At 37.7% G+C, this 20125-nt stretch overlaps 1 protein-coding gene and 1 long non-coding RNA gene across 2 annotated transcripts; one reads left to right on the forward strand and one right to left on the reverse strand.

Moving 5' to 3' along the window:
• Window positions 1-9775: 9775 nt before the first annotated feature.
• LOC142175677 (uncharacterized) lies at window positions 9776-11527 on the reverse strand. The gene is made up of 2 exons (XR_012704762.1): window positions 11294-11527; window positions 9776-10003 (listed from the first exon to the last, which is right to left on the reverse strand). It is a non-coding gene; the product is annotated as an uncharacterized LOC142175677 (long non-coding RNA).
• A 6549-nt stretch (window positions 11528-18076) lies between these two features.
• Window positions 18077-19060, forward strand: LOC107798378 (kirola-like). The gene is made up of 2 exons (XM_016621353.2): window positions 18077-18275; window positions 18713-19060. Exons 1-2 carry the CDS (start codon window positions 18089-18091, stop codon window positions 18967-18969), a joined length of 444 nt encoding a protein of 147 aa, XP_016476839.1. The 5' UTR covers window positions 18077-18088; the 3' UTR covers window positions 18970-19060.
• The last annotated feature ends 1065 nt before the right edge of the window (window positions 19061-20125 follow it).

The following is a 20125-nucleotide window of genomic DNA, read 5'->3' on the forward strand; positions in this document are numbered from 1 at the left end:
TCTGATGATAACCCGCGTAACAATCCACAAAAGAACCAATCTCATGTTTGGCGCAATTATCAATCAATATGTGGATGTTCGGCAGCGGAAAATTGTCTTTTGGACTTGCCTTGTTAAGATCCCGATAATCGATGCACACCCTGGTCTTGCCATATTTCTTAGGCACAGGCACAACATTAGCTAACCAGGTGAGATACCGTGGGACACGAATGACCTTCGCATCGAACTGCTTGGTAATCTCTTCTTTGATCTTTACACTTATGTCCGTTTTGAACTTTCTCAGCTTCTGCTTGACAGGGGGGAATGCCGGGTTAGTGGGCAATTTGTGAACCACTAAATCAGTACTTAGACCTGGCATATCATCATACGACCATGCAAAAATATCCTTGTACTCAAATAATGCTTTGATTATCTCCTCCTTGAGTTGTGGCTCCAGATGAACACTTATTTTAGTTTCATGGACATTGTCCTAGATTAACTGCTTTTGTGTCATTTAGGTTAGGTTTGGGTTTTTCTTCAAAGTGATTTAATTCTTTACTAATCTCCTTATAGTCCTCGTCACCGTCATATTCCACCTCATCATCACACTCTATTTCTTGTACTACTATTTCTGAGTTAGATTGGCTTTTAAAACTGGGCCGAAGATTCCTCATGCATGTCATGTCATTGATATCAACATAAAAAGAACTGTACAGAAAAAGAAAAGAAAAAAAATGGAAACAGAATTAGGAATTAAGAAAAGAAAAGGAATTGCATTTCATTGAATGTAAAGATAACAGGGTTTTAACTCATCCAAACGGACAGAACATAGTAACTGAATTACAAACCCTGGAATAATCCAGGTGAACAAAAGGAAAACAAAACCCACTATCGCGACTCCTTCCGAGATGGAAGAGGAGTGGCTTCCCAATTGTTGACATTAGCACGTGGCCCGATGTACTACATATCTTCTTTGCTCAACCCTTCCCCGGCCTCAACCATGTTCACCTCAGCAAATACCCTCTCAAACCCTTTCTCCAAGTTCCCATCCGCACCAATCAGTGGACCAGACACCTTTGCCAATAATTGCTTCCCGATACTTGGCCTGACGAAGGACCTGGACAGACGTGAAATTGGTTTGGGAAGAACCCAAACTCTTTTCTTCATCTTGCGGGCTCGTCTCACATACGCCGTCGTAGGCTTGAACCCCAACCCAAAGGTATCCAGATTCTTGGGCAAATAAACTGGCTGAACAATACCTTGCAAATCAGCACCCAACCCTTTGCCTGGTACAAACCCATTTTTCAACATTTCAGAGGCTAAAATGACAGTTGCAGCCATTATTCTAGGGACTGGGATGCTTTTCCCTTCAGGAAACTTTTGTACCGAGGCTATGTCAAAAACCTGGTAAACCCATGGCCCCTTATCATCATCAGTCTCTATGAAGGGTACGATGGCCTCACTTACAGTGCTCATGTTGTCTTCCCCATGTACTACGATCTCTTGTCTATCCCACTCGAATTTGACCATCTGATGTAGTGAAAAAGGCACCGCTTTGGCAGCGTGGATCTATGGTCGCCCCAACAAAAGATTATAAGACACCGCCATGTCTAACACCTGAAACGCCATGGTAAACTCCACCAAACCAATTTTCAATTCAAGTATGATGTCACCCAGTGTGTCTGTACCACCACCATCAAATCCTCGAACACAGATGTTATTCTTATGAATTCTGTCATTATCAACCTTCAACTTGTTCAATGTAGACAAAGGACAGATATTGGCACTGGACCCATTATCAATCATTACTCGAGTGACTACCGAATCTTCACATTTCACGGTCAAATAAAGAGCTTTATTATGTTCTGTACCCTCCACGGGCAATTCATCATCAGAAAATGTCACTCTATTTACCTCAAAGATTTTGTTCGCGATTTTCTCCAAATGATTCACTGAAATTTTATCGGAGACATGAGCTTCGTTCAATATCTTCATTAGAACCCGGCGATGTTCATATGAGTGGATAAGCAGTGAAAGCAACGAGATTTGGGTTGATGTTTTCCTTAGATGCTCAACAATAGAATAATCTTGCACTTTCATCTTTTTCAAAAACTCTTCTGCTTCTTCCTCCGTAACAGCTTTCTTAACTGACACCGGATTTTCCTTGGGATCCCTAACCTTTCTCAACTCTTCGGGGGCAAAACAACGTCCCGAGCGAGTTAAACCTTGTGTTTCACAAACTTCCTCTTTGATTTCCTTCCCCTTGTAGGTCACAACTACCTGCTCATGCTTCCATGGAACGACTTTACTGTCAATTACTGGTAACTGGTTTACTAGATTTATGACAACCGGTTCTATGTGAGCCCCTTTCACGACTACCGCAGGTGTGCGTGATACTCCCCGAACCACTACCTTGATCGACTCTGGTTTCTTCGCAACAATGGACGATCCTTTCCCCATCACCACAACTGGCTTGTTTTCTATGCTTTTCAACTAAACTGCTGGTTTCACACTAGCTGACTTTTCATTCACTTAGGCTTCGCTAGAACGGATCATCATGACCGTCTGTGAGGGCTTCTTAAGCTCTGCTCCCTTATGTATCAGTTCAATCATGTTGGCCTCATGATGAGCTGGCAATGGGTTCTGGTTGATATTGGGCGCCTCCGGGGCTTGAACCTCGATCCTGTTTGTGTCAATAAGCTCTTGCACAGCAGTTTTCAATCTCTAACATTTCTCAGTATCATATCCGGGAGCCCCTGAACAATACTCACAGCTCACTGAATGGTCCAGATTTCTAGGGAGGGGATTTGGCATTTTGGCCTCAGCCGGGTTCAACAGGCCTAACTGTCTTAGTTTGTGGAAAAGAGTGGTATAGGATTCTCCCAGAGGAGTGAATGTTTTCTGTTTCTGCATTCTCTCGTTTCTAAAAGCTTGGTTTGGGCGAAAGCCGGATCCTAGCCTATAAGCCCTCGGGTGTGGATATGTGAAGCTGGGTATGTGTTTTGGGTAGCCGGCACACGCCATTGCGCGTGAGCCGGAGGATGGGTATAAGTTTGGGCATGATGGATGGAAAAGTGTGGCTCTGGTGGTGGATAATAGTGTTGAGGAGGGCCATATGGGGTATACGGATAATTTGGGTGGTGGGGTATGGGTTGGTTGTAATAAGGTGAAGGGCTTATATACCTGGACCATGCTCCGGATTCGACAGTTGCAACCTCATCTTTCTTCTTCTTCCCAAGCACACCCCCAATGCCGTTTTTAATGGCTTGGGTGGTTTCTTTGATTACTGAATAACTTATGATCTTATTGGATTTGAGTCCCTCCTCAACCATGCCTCCGATTTTCACGACTTCATTAAAGGACTTGCCCACTGCTGACACCAAATGACCAAAATAGGTGGTCTCCAAAGCCTGCAAGAAATAATCAACCATTTCACTATCTTTCATCGGGGGGTCAACCCTCTCCACTTGCTCTCTCCAACGGAACCCATATTCTCGAAAGCTCTCACCGGGCTTCTTCTCGATCTTTGTCAATGACAGTCGATCTGGGATGATTTCAAGATTATACTGAAATTGACAGGCGAAGGCTTGGGCCAAGTCATCCCAGGTGTACCACCTGCTATGGTCTTGTCTAGTGTACCATTCCAATGCCGATCCGCTCAAACTTTGGCTGAAATATGCCATCAGCAATTCATCTATCCCTCCTGCTCCTCTCATCTTGCTACAGAATCCCCTTAAATGTGCTATTGGGTCGCCATGCCCGTCGTACAAATCAAACTTAGGCATCTTGAACCCGACCGGTAACTGAACATCTGGGAACAAACATAAATCTTTATAGGCCACACTTACTTGGCCCCTTAACCCCCTCATGTCTCGGAATGATTGCTCCAGGCTTTTGACCTTTCTGATCATCTCCTCCTGCTCAGGGTTTTAGGGCGGTTTCTCGGTGCCTACAGCGAGATCAAGATGAGGGGTAAAAGAGTAGGGTTCTGGAACTTTGAAGGTAGGCTCAGGGGGATAATACTGGTTGTCGTGTGTCTGGAACAGGGGTTCGCTGGGGGATCGGTGTAGGGTAGCAGGCGGAGGTGCTACAAAAACGGGAGTGATTGGTGGAGGAGGGTATGAGACTTGTTTGGATGGAGAAGTTTGTGATGTATGAGAAGTGGTGCCTTGTCATTGTTGGTAGAGTGGAAATACTGGAGATGAATTCACGGTGGGTGGTTCCTGAGGCTGAGCCAATGGCGGGATATAAGCGGGGTTAGCGGGATAAACTGGCGGTGGATGACCCTTCACCCAGGCTTGGTACATTTCAACCATATGTTGTTTCAATTTATACATTTCCTCCCTCATTGCACGAACGTCCATTTCTTCTACTTCTTTCGATGGGTCAACAATACACGTATCAGATTCTGGGCCAGTCATGTTCATTTTATCCTTAGACCAGGTGTTGTATGGATGAGTTGCCAAAATGCCAAACAACTAACCACCTACCTGAACTCACACATTTAGACAACTATTCCGTTAGTGATTAGGCTTTAACAGATTGGATAATCTCACATTGGGCATGAATGCACCTGTACAGTTAACCATTTCTAGTATGCATTTGTTCGACCGCATGCGTCATCCCGACATTTCCTTAGTTCCAACTGTAAGCTTTCTCTTTTCTTTTAGTTTTCTTTTCTCTTTTATTTTCTCTCTTTCTTTTCTCCTCTTTTTTTTCTTTTTCCTTTCATTTCTCCTTTATTCTATTCCTTTCTTGTTTTTCCGCTCTTCTCTTTTCTTTTCTCTCTTCTCTTATTTTCATTCATTTTCTTTTCTTGTCTTTCATCTTTTCCCTTTCTTCTTTCCCTTTCTTTGTTTTCTTTTCTTTACTCGGTTACGGTCGAATCCTGTGGAGATTGCCTACGTATCGTGACCCCGCACGAATCAAACCAGGCGTAGTTCATGAAAATAAGTGCCAAAATAAAGGAACAAATTTTTGGGAATTTTCAAATTTTCATTACCATAACATTCTATTACAAACTAAACATTTTGAAATGGAAAATAACGGACTCCAACTATACTCAAATACAAACTCCGAACATACTAGCATACTTGGACGCAAAAAGAAAACAGACTGACAAACAACAAACTCTAGAATGGAAAATACAGACTCGATCTATGCATACATTAGTGCTTCAAAAGTGGGTGCCTGCGGGGCATCGTTCGGCCTCGCCGCGGGCTTAGGTGCCAAATCCCTTTCAAGTTACTCCAGCTCATACATGGTTCGCTTGACATAAATCATTACTGCCAAAAAGAAGGTAGTGCAGGTCATGTCTTCACATGCCCGACATCTCCTGAGGATGGAGTGGGCAATGGTCTGAATCCTGTCTCTTGTTCGACCCTTTTCTATAAGCAATCGCCTTACTTGATTATTGCGAGCCTCCAACATATGAGAATCCTGAAGATGCTGATCCTGCAGCTGCTGTATTTCTACTTCCATTTGGGCCAGTAAGTCATAGCATAGTCCACTTTCGGTCTCAAAAGCTTTAGCTTGCTTAGCTGCCTTATCCTCAAGGGTGACCATTTTTCTTTTTAGACTAGAAATGGTCTTTTCATAATCCTTCTTTAATTGTTGCATGTAATGGGTGCGTTCTTCTTATCTTTTTACCCACTGTGCCCGGAGTTCTGCTATGGTGCCTTCGGATTTTTTCAGCTCATCCCGTCACTCACTAATTTCCTTTTTCAGCCCTTTTATCAACCGCTCGTCCGACCGGCTCCTTTGTTGGTTATTGGTAGCTATCCTCATTTGCTGGATTTGGGCCCTAAGTGCCTCGTTTTCTTGGGCCAACCTGTTCTTTTCTCCCTGATCAGCAGCAACTTGCACACTATTCTCAAATTTCAGAGCTCTAATCTGTTGTTTTATCTTGCCGATTTCAGCCGGATAGCCTTCTTCTTTTGCTAGCCAACCCCATTGTTCTTGTGATGATTCAGTGAAATCCTGGATGTGGGGTCTTTTAGCTGACCTCTGATGCTCAAGCTCTCTTCTGTACCATGCAAGGTATTCTGGCGACATTTCTCCTTTGGCCCGATCCTGCACACAAATATCTACTTGTAGATATTGACATTCATTCCAAATCTCGCGGACTTTTGCTTCGGGAAACTGTCCGTCAGGGCTAATCTCAATTACTTGAGCACTAAGATCTTCCTCCCGTGGCACTGTTTGGCATCTCCCGAGTTGTCTCAGAACCCGACATGGAGCATAAGTTTGGATGCTCTTAAGTCCCATCAAAAGAAAATGTGACCTAGCTGCTGGCATGTATATGATTTCTTCAACAGGCAACCATCCCAACGTCCACTGTATCTGACTGTTCGTGAGAGTACAAAAGTGTGATATCCATTATGTTACTCCTTCAGGCAGACTTACCCCATCAATCCTTGTGTAAAACTCTCCTATACAGGTTTTGTCAGACGAACCATAACTCAAGAGCTGGGAACGATGTCATAGATGCTCGGTCATCCACATTTGTAGCAATAAGTTACACCCCTCAAAAAAGTTGCCTACGGATTTGCAGGCAGTGAGAGCTCGGAAAATGTCAGACACGATCATAGGCGCAAGAGTGCTTTCATCTTGAGTAAGCAAGGTACTGACGACCCCGACTATTTTATATCAATATTCTCGTCTTTCCTTGGGAACACCAAGAGGCCCAAAAAGGTTATCATGAAAGCCACCCGTCTGTGCTCATCCCATTTTTTACGGTTATTTTTACTGCATATCTTGATGTCCGTCTTGTTAAACCCTACCACGTGGCCGTACATGTCGTATATGAAACACAGAGTGCAGAAGCCTTTTTCCAAATCTAGATTATGGACTGTCCTGGGTATCTTCAATGAATCTATTAACCGATGGACCGTGATGGCTCTTGGAGCAACCAAATATTTTTCTCTTAACGGAACCTCAGCATTTCCGATGTACCCAGCTATTTCCTCCAGAGTTGGGGTGAGCTCAAAATCTGAGAAGTGGAAGACATTGTGCGTCGGGTCCCAGCAGGTGACCAACGCTCTTATAATATCACCCCGAGGCTTGATTTCTAATAAACCCGTAAGACCTTTCAGATACTTCTTGACTTCGTCTTGTCCTTCTTTGCCTAAATCGTTCCACCATAGCCGTAACTCGAAAGAGATTTTAGTCATTATAGAGAAAGGTTCGTTTTGCATCGTGCTCATCCTACACATTTATATAAGTGATTTAAGCAAAAACAAAATTTTTATTTGACTCAAAACAAAACTAACTATTTCCTTTCCCAATTTAAAATGAAAGACTCGGTTTTCAAACACGACCTTTCAGCACTCCCAAGAACAAAGATTTTCAGGCTGTGAGAGTCAACAGGTCAAAAATCAAAATGACCAAAAATGGTCGTCTTTGCAAAGTCAGCCTTTCGACGTCCCTTTCGGGAACATTCAGCTATTTTTTGACAAAAACGGCATCACCTAACTCATTTACGATGAAAATTAAAAATTTGATATATATTGGCTATTTTTTGCAAAGGGGAGGTTGGACCCGATGAGGGTTGTCTACGTATCTCACGCTCTGTGAGAATCAAACCTGCGTAGTTCGGGTCGAGAAACTAACTATATTTTGAAAACAAGACCCTTTTTTCATTTTCCATGGCAAGACAAACTATTTTTCCCTTTCTATTTTTTTTTGAAAACAAGACAAAATAACGACTCTTTTTTTCTTTTTCATTTTCGACAAACAATGAACAACCTATTTTTCCCAAAATAAAATAAAAACCGTTTTTTTCCTTTTCAATAAAAGACTCTTTTTCTATTTTTCTTTTGCTTTTAGTAAAATAGACTATTAAAAATAAAGCATTTTTCTTTTTCATTTTCTCAAAATTTCAGCAGAGGTTCGACAGTATTTGGTCATTGGTTTTTCTAAAATAATCAATTAACCCCCTAACTGTTATTTCTCTCTTTTCTCTTTTCCTCTTTTTCTCAATTTTCCAACATTCCCGAGATTCAAAAGCCGGTCAACATGCTGGTTCGAAACAAATATATGTACAGAACAAATACGATGCATCATGATGGTCTTTTCATTTCAGGTTGCTAGCCCTAGACGGACCCAACTCCTGTGTTGAGTCCCCTAAGTCAAATGCAGCATGATGCAATTAAGCGCTCCTACTAGGGATCCAGAATGAAGTCAAGTTATTCTAGGTTCAAAACCTGGGTATGTGTTCTAAACAGTGCACTCGAGCGGACAACTCGAGTCGAGGAGGGGGCAGCGTACCGGGGACCCGCGAGATCGTCCGGCTTTGCAACTTATCCGAGACTCTTTTTTATTTCAGGGTATGACACTAATAGAATAGGGAGTCTCAACTAGTAAGCACATCCCTGGAGGTGAAGAGAAAAGGGTGTCGACACAGTTTATATACAGTTCAAATGATATCAAAGCGGTAAAGCATTTAACACATTTAGCATGAAACATGTAAGGAGATCAGATAAAGCCAACACAACAATTATTCTAAGCTCGAATTCTTAAACCCTGAACCGAAGTTCTGGGTAAATGTCCCCAGCAGAGTCGCCAGAGCTGTCACACCTCCTTTTTCACTACACCCGCAATAGCATAAAGGAGTTTTTCCAATTAAAGAACAATCAGAACGGGATTTATTATTATTATTCATAATCGCCGCTTGGGAGATTAATAGTGTCCCAAGTCACCGGTTGTATCCCAAAACGAGGAATCGTATGACTCTGTTAACAGTCCGCGAACCAGAAATCTGAGTAAGGAATTCTGTTAACCCGGAAGAAGGTGTTAGGCATTCGCGGGTTCCGTGGTTCTAGCATGGTCGCTCAACTATTGTATTTGATTTTATCTGATTTTAATACATGCTAGCCTATGTGCCACTTATTCGTAAACCACTTTTATCATTATATTTTAAAAGAATTGCAACGTTGTGGAAATGCGTCTCGAACCACGTCACAATCAATGCACCCATAGTTGTCAACACATTTATACTTCGTTGAGATTTGGATTTGGGTCGCATTAATGCGCACCCGATTTTAGGAATGTAATTTTATTAAAGTCGTGCTTAAAGAGTCTTGTGTATTATTATTTTGGGGAAGGCCGTGAAATTCGCTAAACGGCCCTCCCAAATTCATAGCGTTTATTGAGGACCCCTCATTTCGTATTTTATTTGGCGAGGCTCGTCTCATCATTTTATTAAAAGGCCAACCTAAAAGAGACTACAATTTCTATTTTTATTTATCTCTGAAAAAAAACTACTTAATTTTACATTGAATTATACCAGGTTAGCTGAAAGTTGAAGCCCAACGTGAGCGGATGATGACTTAGACAACTGTGGTGTTTCCATCTTGGGATCGAGTCCCAGCAAAACAAATATACCTTCAGCGGCTACGATCAATGTCCAGTTCCCTACCACAACAGTGATTACTTGTCTAAAATTCTAAACAGTCTACTAATTGACGAGCTCAAACAACAATACTGGAACGATTAGCCTATGTCACTGCATTAATACTCAGAACCAATTCTTACGCTAGCTTTCCTTTTGATCTTACCAATTGCATTGCACGAAACCTGAACCGAATTAACTAAGCCCAATGAAAATATCTATTATAACTAGCCTAACAATCCACTTAAATTAGATAACATACTGAGTTAATCACGAATCGTGGCATTTCAAACTACAGCCTACTGTCTAATTTCAGAATTTTAAAACAAGTTTAGACAACCAATTCAATTTAAAAGTCCATTTGTTCATACAGTCCCATTTCAGTCCAAAATATACAACAAACTCTGTTCGAATCTAGTTCAAATGATTACCCGAACTAATTTTATCCTACACAATTAAGCTGATGTCTAAGTCCAATTACAGTCAACGAATTACTACAAAAAACACAACAGAGGACATTTCAAATATAGCAAAGCTAACTGGAGTAGTGAATTTACAACAATAGAACCAATCTTAATTTATTTCATGTTCTAATCATGTGAACCTACGGCCATGAGATCTCGAGTCGTGTACCTGGATATGAAGATTCAAAGAAGAAGAAAAGATCAGCAGTAGTGGATAACAGGCAACAACACTTTGAGATAACCAAACAGCAACAAATACACAGCCTAGAAAATCGAAGTATAGCCCAGAAAGAAGTTTGAAAATCAGACGAAGTGATGGATAAACTTGAATCAACTTCAAAACAGACCAAATAACCTTGAAAATCACTCAGAATGAACTCAACACTTTCGACCAGACCCAAGATCAATCAAACTTAGCTTAATTAAACCTAATCTCATGCGAAACCATCTCAAATTTCTCTGAAACCACAGCCTATCCGATTTTAAACTAGGAAACTGGAAATTGAACTGAAAATTCCAATGGAATAATAACTATTTTTTTTGGTTTTTCTATTAGATTTTCTGTTGTTTTTGTTTTTTTTTTTTGGAATTTTTGAATATTTTGAACTTCAAGTTCAGATCTGAAAAATCAGAGAGGAGCTTCCTTGGGGAATTTTTCAGGGGTCCCCTTCAATGAAGGCATTGGGGTTGCCTTTTATAGTCCGCAAATAGGGTAGAATGTTCTAGATGGCACTCACACATTTTTCCTCTTTTAATTTCAGATTTCCCCTATTAGTCCTTCAATTTCTGTCTTGTTTCTCAAGTTACTGCCCTAAGTTTACTGAAATCTACACTAAAGTCTTATTCTAGAAGGTCCTAGGGTGTTCTTTTACCTATACAATACCTATACTACCCTTATCTTAGTTTTGAAATTACTATTCTTAATACAACTACCCTTTTCCATGCCTAAACTACCCTTATTTCCTCCCTGAAATTACTACCCAAACAAGCTAAGCTTCAAACCCCTAACTAACTGACTCAAACCCTCTGTTAGCCTAACTACAAATCAATTATAGTCTCCCAAAGAGTCCAATTCAGCCTTAATCAGACCAAAACAAACTAAACTAATTAGAACTAGTTAGACGACTAATCAAACTGAAGCCAAACATGAACTAAAATAACCGAACAACAATCAGCAAAACCTTTGAACACCAAATCAAAAACACATAAGGACCCAAAATAGAATTAATCTCGAATAAAGAATTAATATAGAGATTGAAAACAGAGTTGACTAAAAAAAATGTGTAATCACAATTATTCCTAACATTTATTATAACAGAAATAAAACGACAATTGAATTATTAAGCTAGACTAAAAATAGAATTACCCAGAAACTTAAAGCAAGATTTAATTAAACTATCAAGAACCACAACTCATGAAACCAACAAAAAAAATGATAAAAAACAAAAGAAACACTCACTGAGTTCGGACCCCATAAGGCCGCCTTGTCGAAATTGATTTCCCGTTGATGTTATTTGCCTAATTCATCAGAAATAGGCATATAGCATTAACCAAACATCAAGTGACTTTGAAACCTCCCAAAACAGGCTCGACCCATGAACCCTAGATCCGCAATTCGTTGAGTTTCACTAAGATTTGAGGGATTTTGGTTGGGGATTAGGGGTGAGGGGGTCTGAGGATTGTGCGATGTAAATTTGGGCCGGTTTGGATGTAAATTGTGCGACGTCGTATCGTATGTGATGGGGACTGGATCAGGTTGGGACTACTTGGGCTGGGTCGACGGGGGTGCTGATTTGGGCTAAACGGTAATAATGCCAAAACGGCCCAACTTGATTTTCCAATTAAAGGCAACTTTTGTATTATTTTTCTGACTTTTTAAAAAGGTGCAAAAATTAAAATAAAGCCCTAGTGTATTTCAAAGCTAACTAATTAACTCCCAAAATTATTTAACACTATTTCGTGACAAATTCACAAGTAAAACACAAAATGAACTATTTTTGGTTATTTTCTTCCGATTTTGTTCTAAAACAAATTAACCCCTAATTAATCCTAGAACCTGAAATTAGATCCTAAATGCAAATATATTTTTTGCATTTTTCATATGAATTAAAATGCAAAAATAAATGCAAACAATTATCAGAAAATAGCACAAAATTCACAAAATTGTGAAATAATAAAGAAATTGTTTTATCTTGAATTTTTGGGAATTATTCATATATAGGGCAAAAATCACGTGCTCACAATGATCATATTCAAGAATTCATGTATAATATGGATATCCATATTATCCGCCGGTTAACCCGTTTTTTACCCGCATTAAATATGGATCGGGTCGGATAATTTATCCGTTTTTTGCATTACTCATTTTTGACTCGCCCATATCCGACTTGATCAGCCCTTTTGCCATCCCTAGTTACTACTAACTTCTTCTTCTTTTTTGCAATTAATTTCTTCATTTTGTTGTCGTACAAGAGTTGTAAAGTGGATCGGAGGACCCAACGTTAAAGATGCTAATAAAAGAAAAAGAGAAAACTGCTAAATGCTAATGTCGATATCTACTAATAAGCTTTAAGGACTGACATCTTACTATTTGACTTTCTTGGCAAAATTTAAAAGCAAAGTTTTAATTATATGACTTTCTTGGCCAATTTAAAGTATCATATCTATTTGTTTAACTTCCTTTCCCTAATATCTATTAGGTCATATGCCTATTGTGTGAGAGAGGGGATTGTAGATGATGGCTCATATTTCTGCCACAAAATAATGTACTTTCAAGATTGCAAAATATGATCAGAAATGGTTCTATTAATTTTTCATTAGTTTTTCCAATTTCTTTTTTGCACTTTAAGTAAGAAACTTCTTTCTCAATAAGTTGATAAATTGGAGTTGCAAAGGGCAATCGAACGAAAATGTAAATGTCACGTCTTAAATTCACGTGGTCTGCACCTAGTATTCTAATCATACCGAATGAACCAACTCATATAATTCATCATGGTCATATGTGCAATACGCGATGCTTGCCCACCTATTAGGGTCTTAATCTAATTAGATTATGGTTATCCCGCCTTAGGTATATAGGATCGACTTAACATCAGCACGAGTCTTAATTCTGTCTAGTAAAATTTTATTTGTAATTATGTTAAACCGTAATATCTTACTACACAAGTAGCTAAATCCACACTTCACACTTTTGTTTGTTTGTTTTGGTTGCACGTTTTTGCAATTCCATTTTATCTGCTTATCGAGAGATAAAAATGTTAACTTAAAGTGCAACAATTTCAGACAGTAAAAATGACTTGGACAAAGAGATTATATTGAACAAATTAAGATTCAGATCATATTTTGCAAATCTTGAGAGGACACCATTTACAATCGTCTCTCACACACAATAGGCATGTGACCTAATAGATAATAGGGAAAGGAAATTAAACAAATAGATATGACTCTTTAATAAATTTGTCATGAAAGTCAAATAATTAAATCTTTGCTTTTAAATTTTTCCAAGTGTGATGACCCGATAGGTCATTTTATGTTTTAGAAACTAATTATGCACTTTGAAGCCTTAAATACCTCATCTTAAACCTTCTCGATTTGCATGCATGCGGTCTCCGGGTATTTTGCTGGAAAGTCTTTATGTTAAAAACTGATAAAAATATGAATTTGTTTTGCTTTGAAATCCATTTTGGCTGACTATGGTCAACGTTTTGAGCAAACGAACCCGAATTCGTGTTTTTGACGGTCCCATGGGTCCGTATCGTGATTTAGGACTTGGGCGTATACCCGAAATCGAATTCGGAAATCTCTAGTCTGAGTTATCAGACTTTGTTGAAATTTGAAAGTTCAAAGCTTAATGACTTTGAAATGTTTGATCAATGGATATCGGGTCCGTATTTTGGTTTCGGAACCCGATATAGGTCCAACACTATATTTATGACTTGTTTGCCAAATTTGGTGAGAAACGAAATTGGTTTGACGTGATTCAGACGTCCGATTGTGAAAATAGAAGTTTCAAAGTTTTCTTGAAAATTTCATTTGATTTGGTGTTCAATTCATAATTCGAGGTATTTTATTTTGGCAATTTGATCACGCAAGCAAGTTCGTATAATTTTTTTAGACTTGTGTACATATTTGGTTTAGAGCTCCGACGGCTCGGGTGAGTTTCAGATAGGTTACAGAGTGAAATTTGGACTTAGAACATTTCTGGCGCGCTTCAATTTTTGTGCACTCAAGTTTGCATTTGCGAACAAAGCTTTGCATTTGCGAAGTGGGACTGGGGCAAGCAGTAATCGCAATTGCGGAAGGTGAAAGTTCGCATTTGCGAACGATTCTTTGCATTTACGAAGAAAGCAGAGATGGGAAAGACTTCGTGTTTGCGAAGGTTTCTTCGCATTTGCGGAGTTCGCAGGTCGCAAATGCGACATTTGCAATTGATCAAAATGGGAGTTAGACGGGATTTTTGTTCGTTCTCTCAAATTTTCAAACCTAAAAACCCTAGAGGCAATTTTTCAAAGAACTCTACTTCCCCAAGTCATTGGTAAGTGATTCTAAACTAGTTTCTTTCAATCTGTCACTACATTTCCTAAGATTTCAGCCAAAAATCTTGTGTTTTCATGGTGAAAATTGGGGGTTTGGATAGAATTATGGATTTTTGTAAAATGGGAATTTGGACCACAAATTGTGGTCGGATTCAAAAATAAATTTCATAACCGGGCTCGAAGTTGAATAAGTAATCTTGTTTTGGTCAGAATTTCGGGTTTGGACCAACCGAGCCCGGGAGTTGACTTTTGTTGACTTTTTCAATAATGACCTAAATTAAATTCTTTTTAATCGTGGGTATTTCCGAAGGCATAATTTGAATCGTTTGGTTTGTAATTTGCTAGTTTCTATCGATTCAGAGATGCGTTTGAAAGGCAAAGCTGTGGTTGAGCTTTGAGTTTGGTGTTTGGAGCGAGGTAAGTGTCGTGGTTAACCTTGAGTTGAGAGAATAGGACTTGTTTGTCTATTTGCTACTTGTTTAGATGTTGGGTACAACGTATATGTGAGGTGACGAGTACTTATGCATTGTTGTCGGGTTAACACATGCGGGTGAGACTTGTTTCTTGTAATTTTTGCTTACTTTGATCATGATATCCATTCTTAGACTAGTTATTTGTTAAATTGATCGGTTTTATCGTGTTTATGAGTTTTTGGTAATAATTGAGTATTGATTTCAAAGTTGAGATTTAGTATTGTGGAACCATTGTTGAAGTAAGGCTTGTTCATGTTATTCTATCTCCCTGTTATTACTTGTTCATTATTATATGGTAAGGGAGAGTGATAATGCACGAAGGGTGATGTCGTACCGTTTGTGAGTGTTAATGCACAAAGGGTGATGTGTGCCATATTGTGAGTGTTAATGCACGGTTGGTGATGCTGTGTCATGTTATGAGAGTTAATGCACTAAGGGCGATGCCGTGCTGTTTCTATTGATTTATATTGTGAGTGAGAGTAAAAGCACGAAAGGTGATGCCGTGCAGTATCATTGATTCATTGTGAGGTTGAGAGTAAACGCACGAAGGGTGATGTCGTGCAATTCTCTTCATAGTTTTTACAGGTTAAAGTCATATTGACTGTTCTGGTTATCATTTCCATTGTATTTCTCGTATCTTGTATCCCCTTAGCTTGTCCCCCTCCCAATAGTACATGTTTAGCTTCTATTTGTCGTCATCTTGTACATATTATTATTACTGCGTACAGGTTAATGTAAGCGACTTGCCTTAGCCTCGTCACTACTTCGTCGAGGTTAGGCTCGACACTTACAGAGTATATGGGGTCGGTTGTACTCATACTACACTCTGCACTTCTTGTGCAAATTTCGGTGTCGGCCCTAGCTGTCCGTGAGTTGGAACAGCTTGGATATACTCATTCAGATATTCGAGGTAGATCTGCTGGCATTCGCAGACCTTGAAGTCCCCTTCTACTTTTCCTATTTCATTGTTTCTTTTCTTTTAAACAGTTGTATTTCTTTCAGACTCTATTTGTAGTAAAATTCTAGAAGCTCGTGAGTTGTGACTCCAGATCCAGATTTGTATTAGATATTATGGGTTTTATTTTATTCCGCACTTAGTTTTGGTTTCTATTTGGCTTAAATGACTCTGTATTTATTGGTATTGATTAAAAATTGGCTTAACGATTACTTAATGTTGGCTTTCTTAGCAAGTAAAATGTTAGGCGTCATTACAATTCCGAAAGTGAGAATTTCGGATCGTGACACCAAGAAAGTCAAATAATTAAAATCCTTGCTTTCTTCGTCTCTCTATCAGTAGAGCATCCTCTTTGGCTCTTTGTTTAAGATGTTAGACTTTAAAACTTATTACTTCTTCCGTCCCATTTTTATGTAATGTACTTTGACTATATAAAGAGTATTTATTAAAATAGGCATCTAACAACTATCTACATGCTTTTTGTTTTTTAAGGGATCTTACACAAATAGCCGATCGAATCAACAATTTATTTTTCTTAGTTAGTATACATAAATTATATATGTTATTATTAATGAATTATATATACATTATACATCTATTAGCTATTTTTGATTTAAGCATTTGTGTTGGTGGTTATTTAGGTTAATTTTTTTTTAATATATGCTCTGGTATAAACAATCAAGAAAATTAGAGTCTCGACTTTCTTTCTAGTTTTCTTATTATAAGCGACCCATATGCAGGGGCCAAACTATAGGGGTATCAGTCAAATTCAGTAGCTTTAATCTAAATCCTAATTTGTGTTAATAAATCAACTACATACATACAAAAATTAAATTCAGAACTCAATTACTAACATCTAATGTGACTATCCTAAAAGTCAGAATTCATAAAGTTTAAATCGAGGCGCTGCATACCTCTGTTTTTATGTATGGGTTTCACCATTTATTAGGTTTAAACTCTCTTTACAATTTTCATGAGATAGGATTTCCATATAATGCCATAAAGTTGAGGCGTTAATTGCATTATCTTATTGTGACTGAGAAATTATACTAAGTATATAAGATTAAAATTCTTTTTATGTATATATATTAAAGGTGGTTAACTTTTTTTTTTTTAATGAATTCCCTTGGTGACAAATATACCTCCCTTATCAATCTATATCAATCAATCTCAAAAGGGTTTGACAGTCTACGTGAAATGCGAAGGGAGCATATAGCTCTATTTGGTTTGCGTTGTACCAATAAATGTGACAAAGTCTCAGACTTTTTAAATGTTAAATCATCTCCTTACAATAGGGCATTTTATGTTTGTTCTAATAAAATATGCATAAAACTGCTCTTTCGTTCAGCATTTGTAATATTTCTGTAGTTTTAGAAAAAGTCGCCCCAAAAACAAATTGTTTAAAGAGTCTGTTAATTAGGTTAGCACAAGATACATTGCATATAACATCTTAATTAATATATTTCTTAATTTCTAAAAAGTCACATTATTTTTCTAAAACTGTCCAAAGAATCCTTAATTAGGTTAGCACAAGATATTGTGCATAACAAGATTTTTCACGTAGGCAATAATATGTTGCACTTTCAACACAGTTTTTTTAATGTTAACAAAAACTTTTAATCATGAGACAACACCGATGCGACAGAAGGAGTATACATACCAAGAATATCGTTTACAAAGAAATATTAGGTGAAATTCAACAATTAGAATATTTGTATCTCATATATTCATCATCTTTGCATATTTGGAAAATATTGAATTCAGCTACTGTATCAACGTAATAACATTCATTTTCATCATTTAAACAAATATTGCATTAATTTTAAGATTAATTGCTATTTTACAATAGTTTATTTTTCTTCTATACATTTTTTATTGATAGAAAACACATGCAACTCTCTTACCACCTTATCTTCTTGTTGTTACCATTTGCTGTGTCTGCTTCTTTTTATTTTTTCCTTGAGCCGAGGGTTTATCGAAATAGTCTCTCTACATTTACAAAGTAAGGTTAAGGTCTGCGTACATTTTATCTTATCCCGACCTTATTTTGTGAGATTGCACTGAATTTTTGTTGTCTCTTGTAATAGAAATACATGCAACACATGTAACTAAAACTTTAATTACCACTTGTCTGACAAAGATATTGCTTTTTTTAAAATACATGATATAGATATGTGATGGATAAAGGTTTGTATTACTAGCTAGCTTTTCAAAGCTAACTAAAATCTATATAAAGCCTTCACCACTTATTTAATTTTCACAACTTATTGCTATTCCTAGGAGAAGAAAATATGGGTGTGAATGGAAAGTTGATTGTTTCAATGGAGGTGAAGTGTGAAGGACATTCTGTTTATGATATTTTTCACATTAATACTCATCTTATACCCAACATAACCCCTAGTAAAATCAAACATTTTGAGATTCATGAAGGTGTAATCGGAAAGGTTGGTTTGGTTGCTAGCGAGATATATAACGAAGGTAACACACATCCCCACCTGCCTCTCTTTCTCTATATATAAAAATTACGGAGGTCATTTTTCAAGAAATATTTTGAGAAAAGGAAAAAAAAAATTCTTTTCACTTGTAGGTGGAAGTCATTTTCTCAGTTAAAACTATGTTAACTGTTAATTTTACTTTGCTTGCTCCAACTAACGCTTTGACATTATTATTAATCTTTGTCACTCAAAAGTTTCATAAATTGTTATTATTATTATTTATAATCACTTTATATTATTATCATTGCTTAATAATTCTTTTGAGATTCATAAAAATAATTCCATTCGGATAATTTTTGTAGAAATGAAAATAAAAAACAAAGGCAGAAAAGAAATATGAAGATATTATTTTGTAAATATTTATATCTTTTATGAGAAATTGGTCAGTTAAATATTATTTTTGTATTTTAATGATTATAGATGGAAGAGAGAAGTTTATGAAGCATATAATTGAAGCCACCGATCCTCAGAAGAAATCAGGCACTTGGAAAGTAATTGAAGGAGATTTATTAGAATTGTATAATTCCTTCATTATTAGCATATCTATTGAAGACCAGTGGACTACATGGACATTTGTGTACGAGAAGAAAACTGAAGATACCCCTGAGCCCCTTGCTTTCATGGGTGTGGTCATTGATATCACCAAAGATGTAGAAGGTCACCTTCTCAAGAAATAGAAGTTCTATGTTGAAGGTATACATATACATATACATATATATATACATATACATATATATATATATATATATATATATATATATATATATAATGTTTGTGTTTGTGTTGAGTGATGACGATTTGGCAATATTGGCTTGTTCTAGCTAGCCAGCATGTGAAATAAATAATGTTGTGATGTATGCCAGTCTGCTTCTATGAATGTATTTTCAATGATTAGTATAGGTATAAGCTATTGTGAAATTTTCGATTCCGGCAGTGTTGAAGGAATTTTATATATGAATGGATGAATTTGTTAAAAAAATAATATGTACAATAGAATTTTGCTAGAGTTGTGCATACATTATCCTTAAGAATATTTTGCCTATATAGTGAATAAGATAACTAGGAGTTATATGAGTTATAGTTCATTAAGTGCCGATAGAGCTTTTGGGAGGGGTCATGTGATTTTGGGAACCACAATCACATTTTCTTTTGGGCAAAAAGGCATATTTACCCTCTGCTTTAGCAAATTGTCCACGTTTATTCCATATTTCACTATCGATACAAATACGTCCTTACTGTTGAGAAAGTAGATGTCACGACCCCAGTTCGACCTCCGTGAACTATCGTGACGGCACCTAGTCTTTACGACTGGGTAAACCTAAAAATGCGGGAAATAAGATAATTTGCGGAAGAAATAATTAAAAAAAATTAAAATAACGAAAGGAAACAATATTTAAGATGCCGCTCGACATATACAATACAACTCTCTGAGCTAACAACATTTTTCAAAACCCAAAATCTCATGAAACCACAAGCCTTTGAATATCTACAAGTTCTAACTCCAGAATGACTAACAAAATAAGTACAGAAGGGCTAATACTCAAAGAGAGAATAGAAAGGGACTCCTCGGTCTGCGAACGCGACAGATATACCTCGAAGTCTCTAGGAGAGTCGTCTCGCTTCAGGGATGATGAAACTGAATGGAAATACCTGGATCTATACATGAAAAATATGCGCAGAAAGGGTATGAGTACACCACAACGGTACTCAGTAAGTGCCAAGCCTAACCTCAGTCGGGTAGTAACGAGGAAGGTTGGGTCCTTACTGAGATTAAATGAAAAACAAGGTTTAACATTGTAGAGCAAAACAATATAAATAACTACAACAGTAAAG

The sequence above is a fragment of the Nicotiana tabacum genome, chromosome 22 (genome assembly GCF_000715075.1).
Source record: "Nicotiana tabacum cultivar K326 chromosome 22, ASM71507v2, whole genome shotgun sequence".
In the NCBI taxonomy this organism is placed as follows: Eukaryota; Viridiplantae; Streptophyta; class Magnoliopsida; order Solanales; family Solanaceae; genus Nicotiana; species Nicotiana tabacum.

Excerpts from the sequence above, each read along its gene's own strand:
- LOC107798378 (XM_016621353.2), top strand. The coding sequence starts at position 18,089 with ATGGGTGTGAATGGAAAGTTGATTGTTTCAATGGAGGTGAAGTGTGAA. Across the intron at positions 18,276-18,712 it reads TAGCGAGATATATAACGAAG|ATGGAAGAGAGAAGTTTATG; the intron begins GTAACACACATC and ends TAATGATTATAG.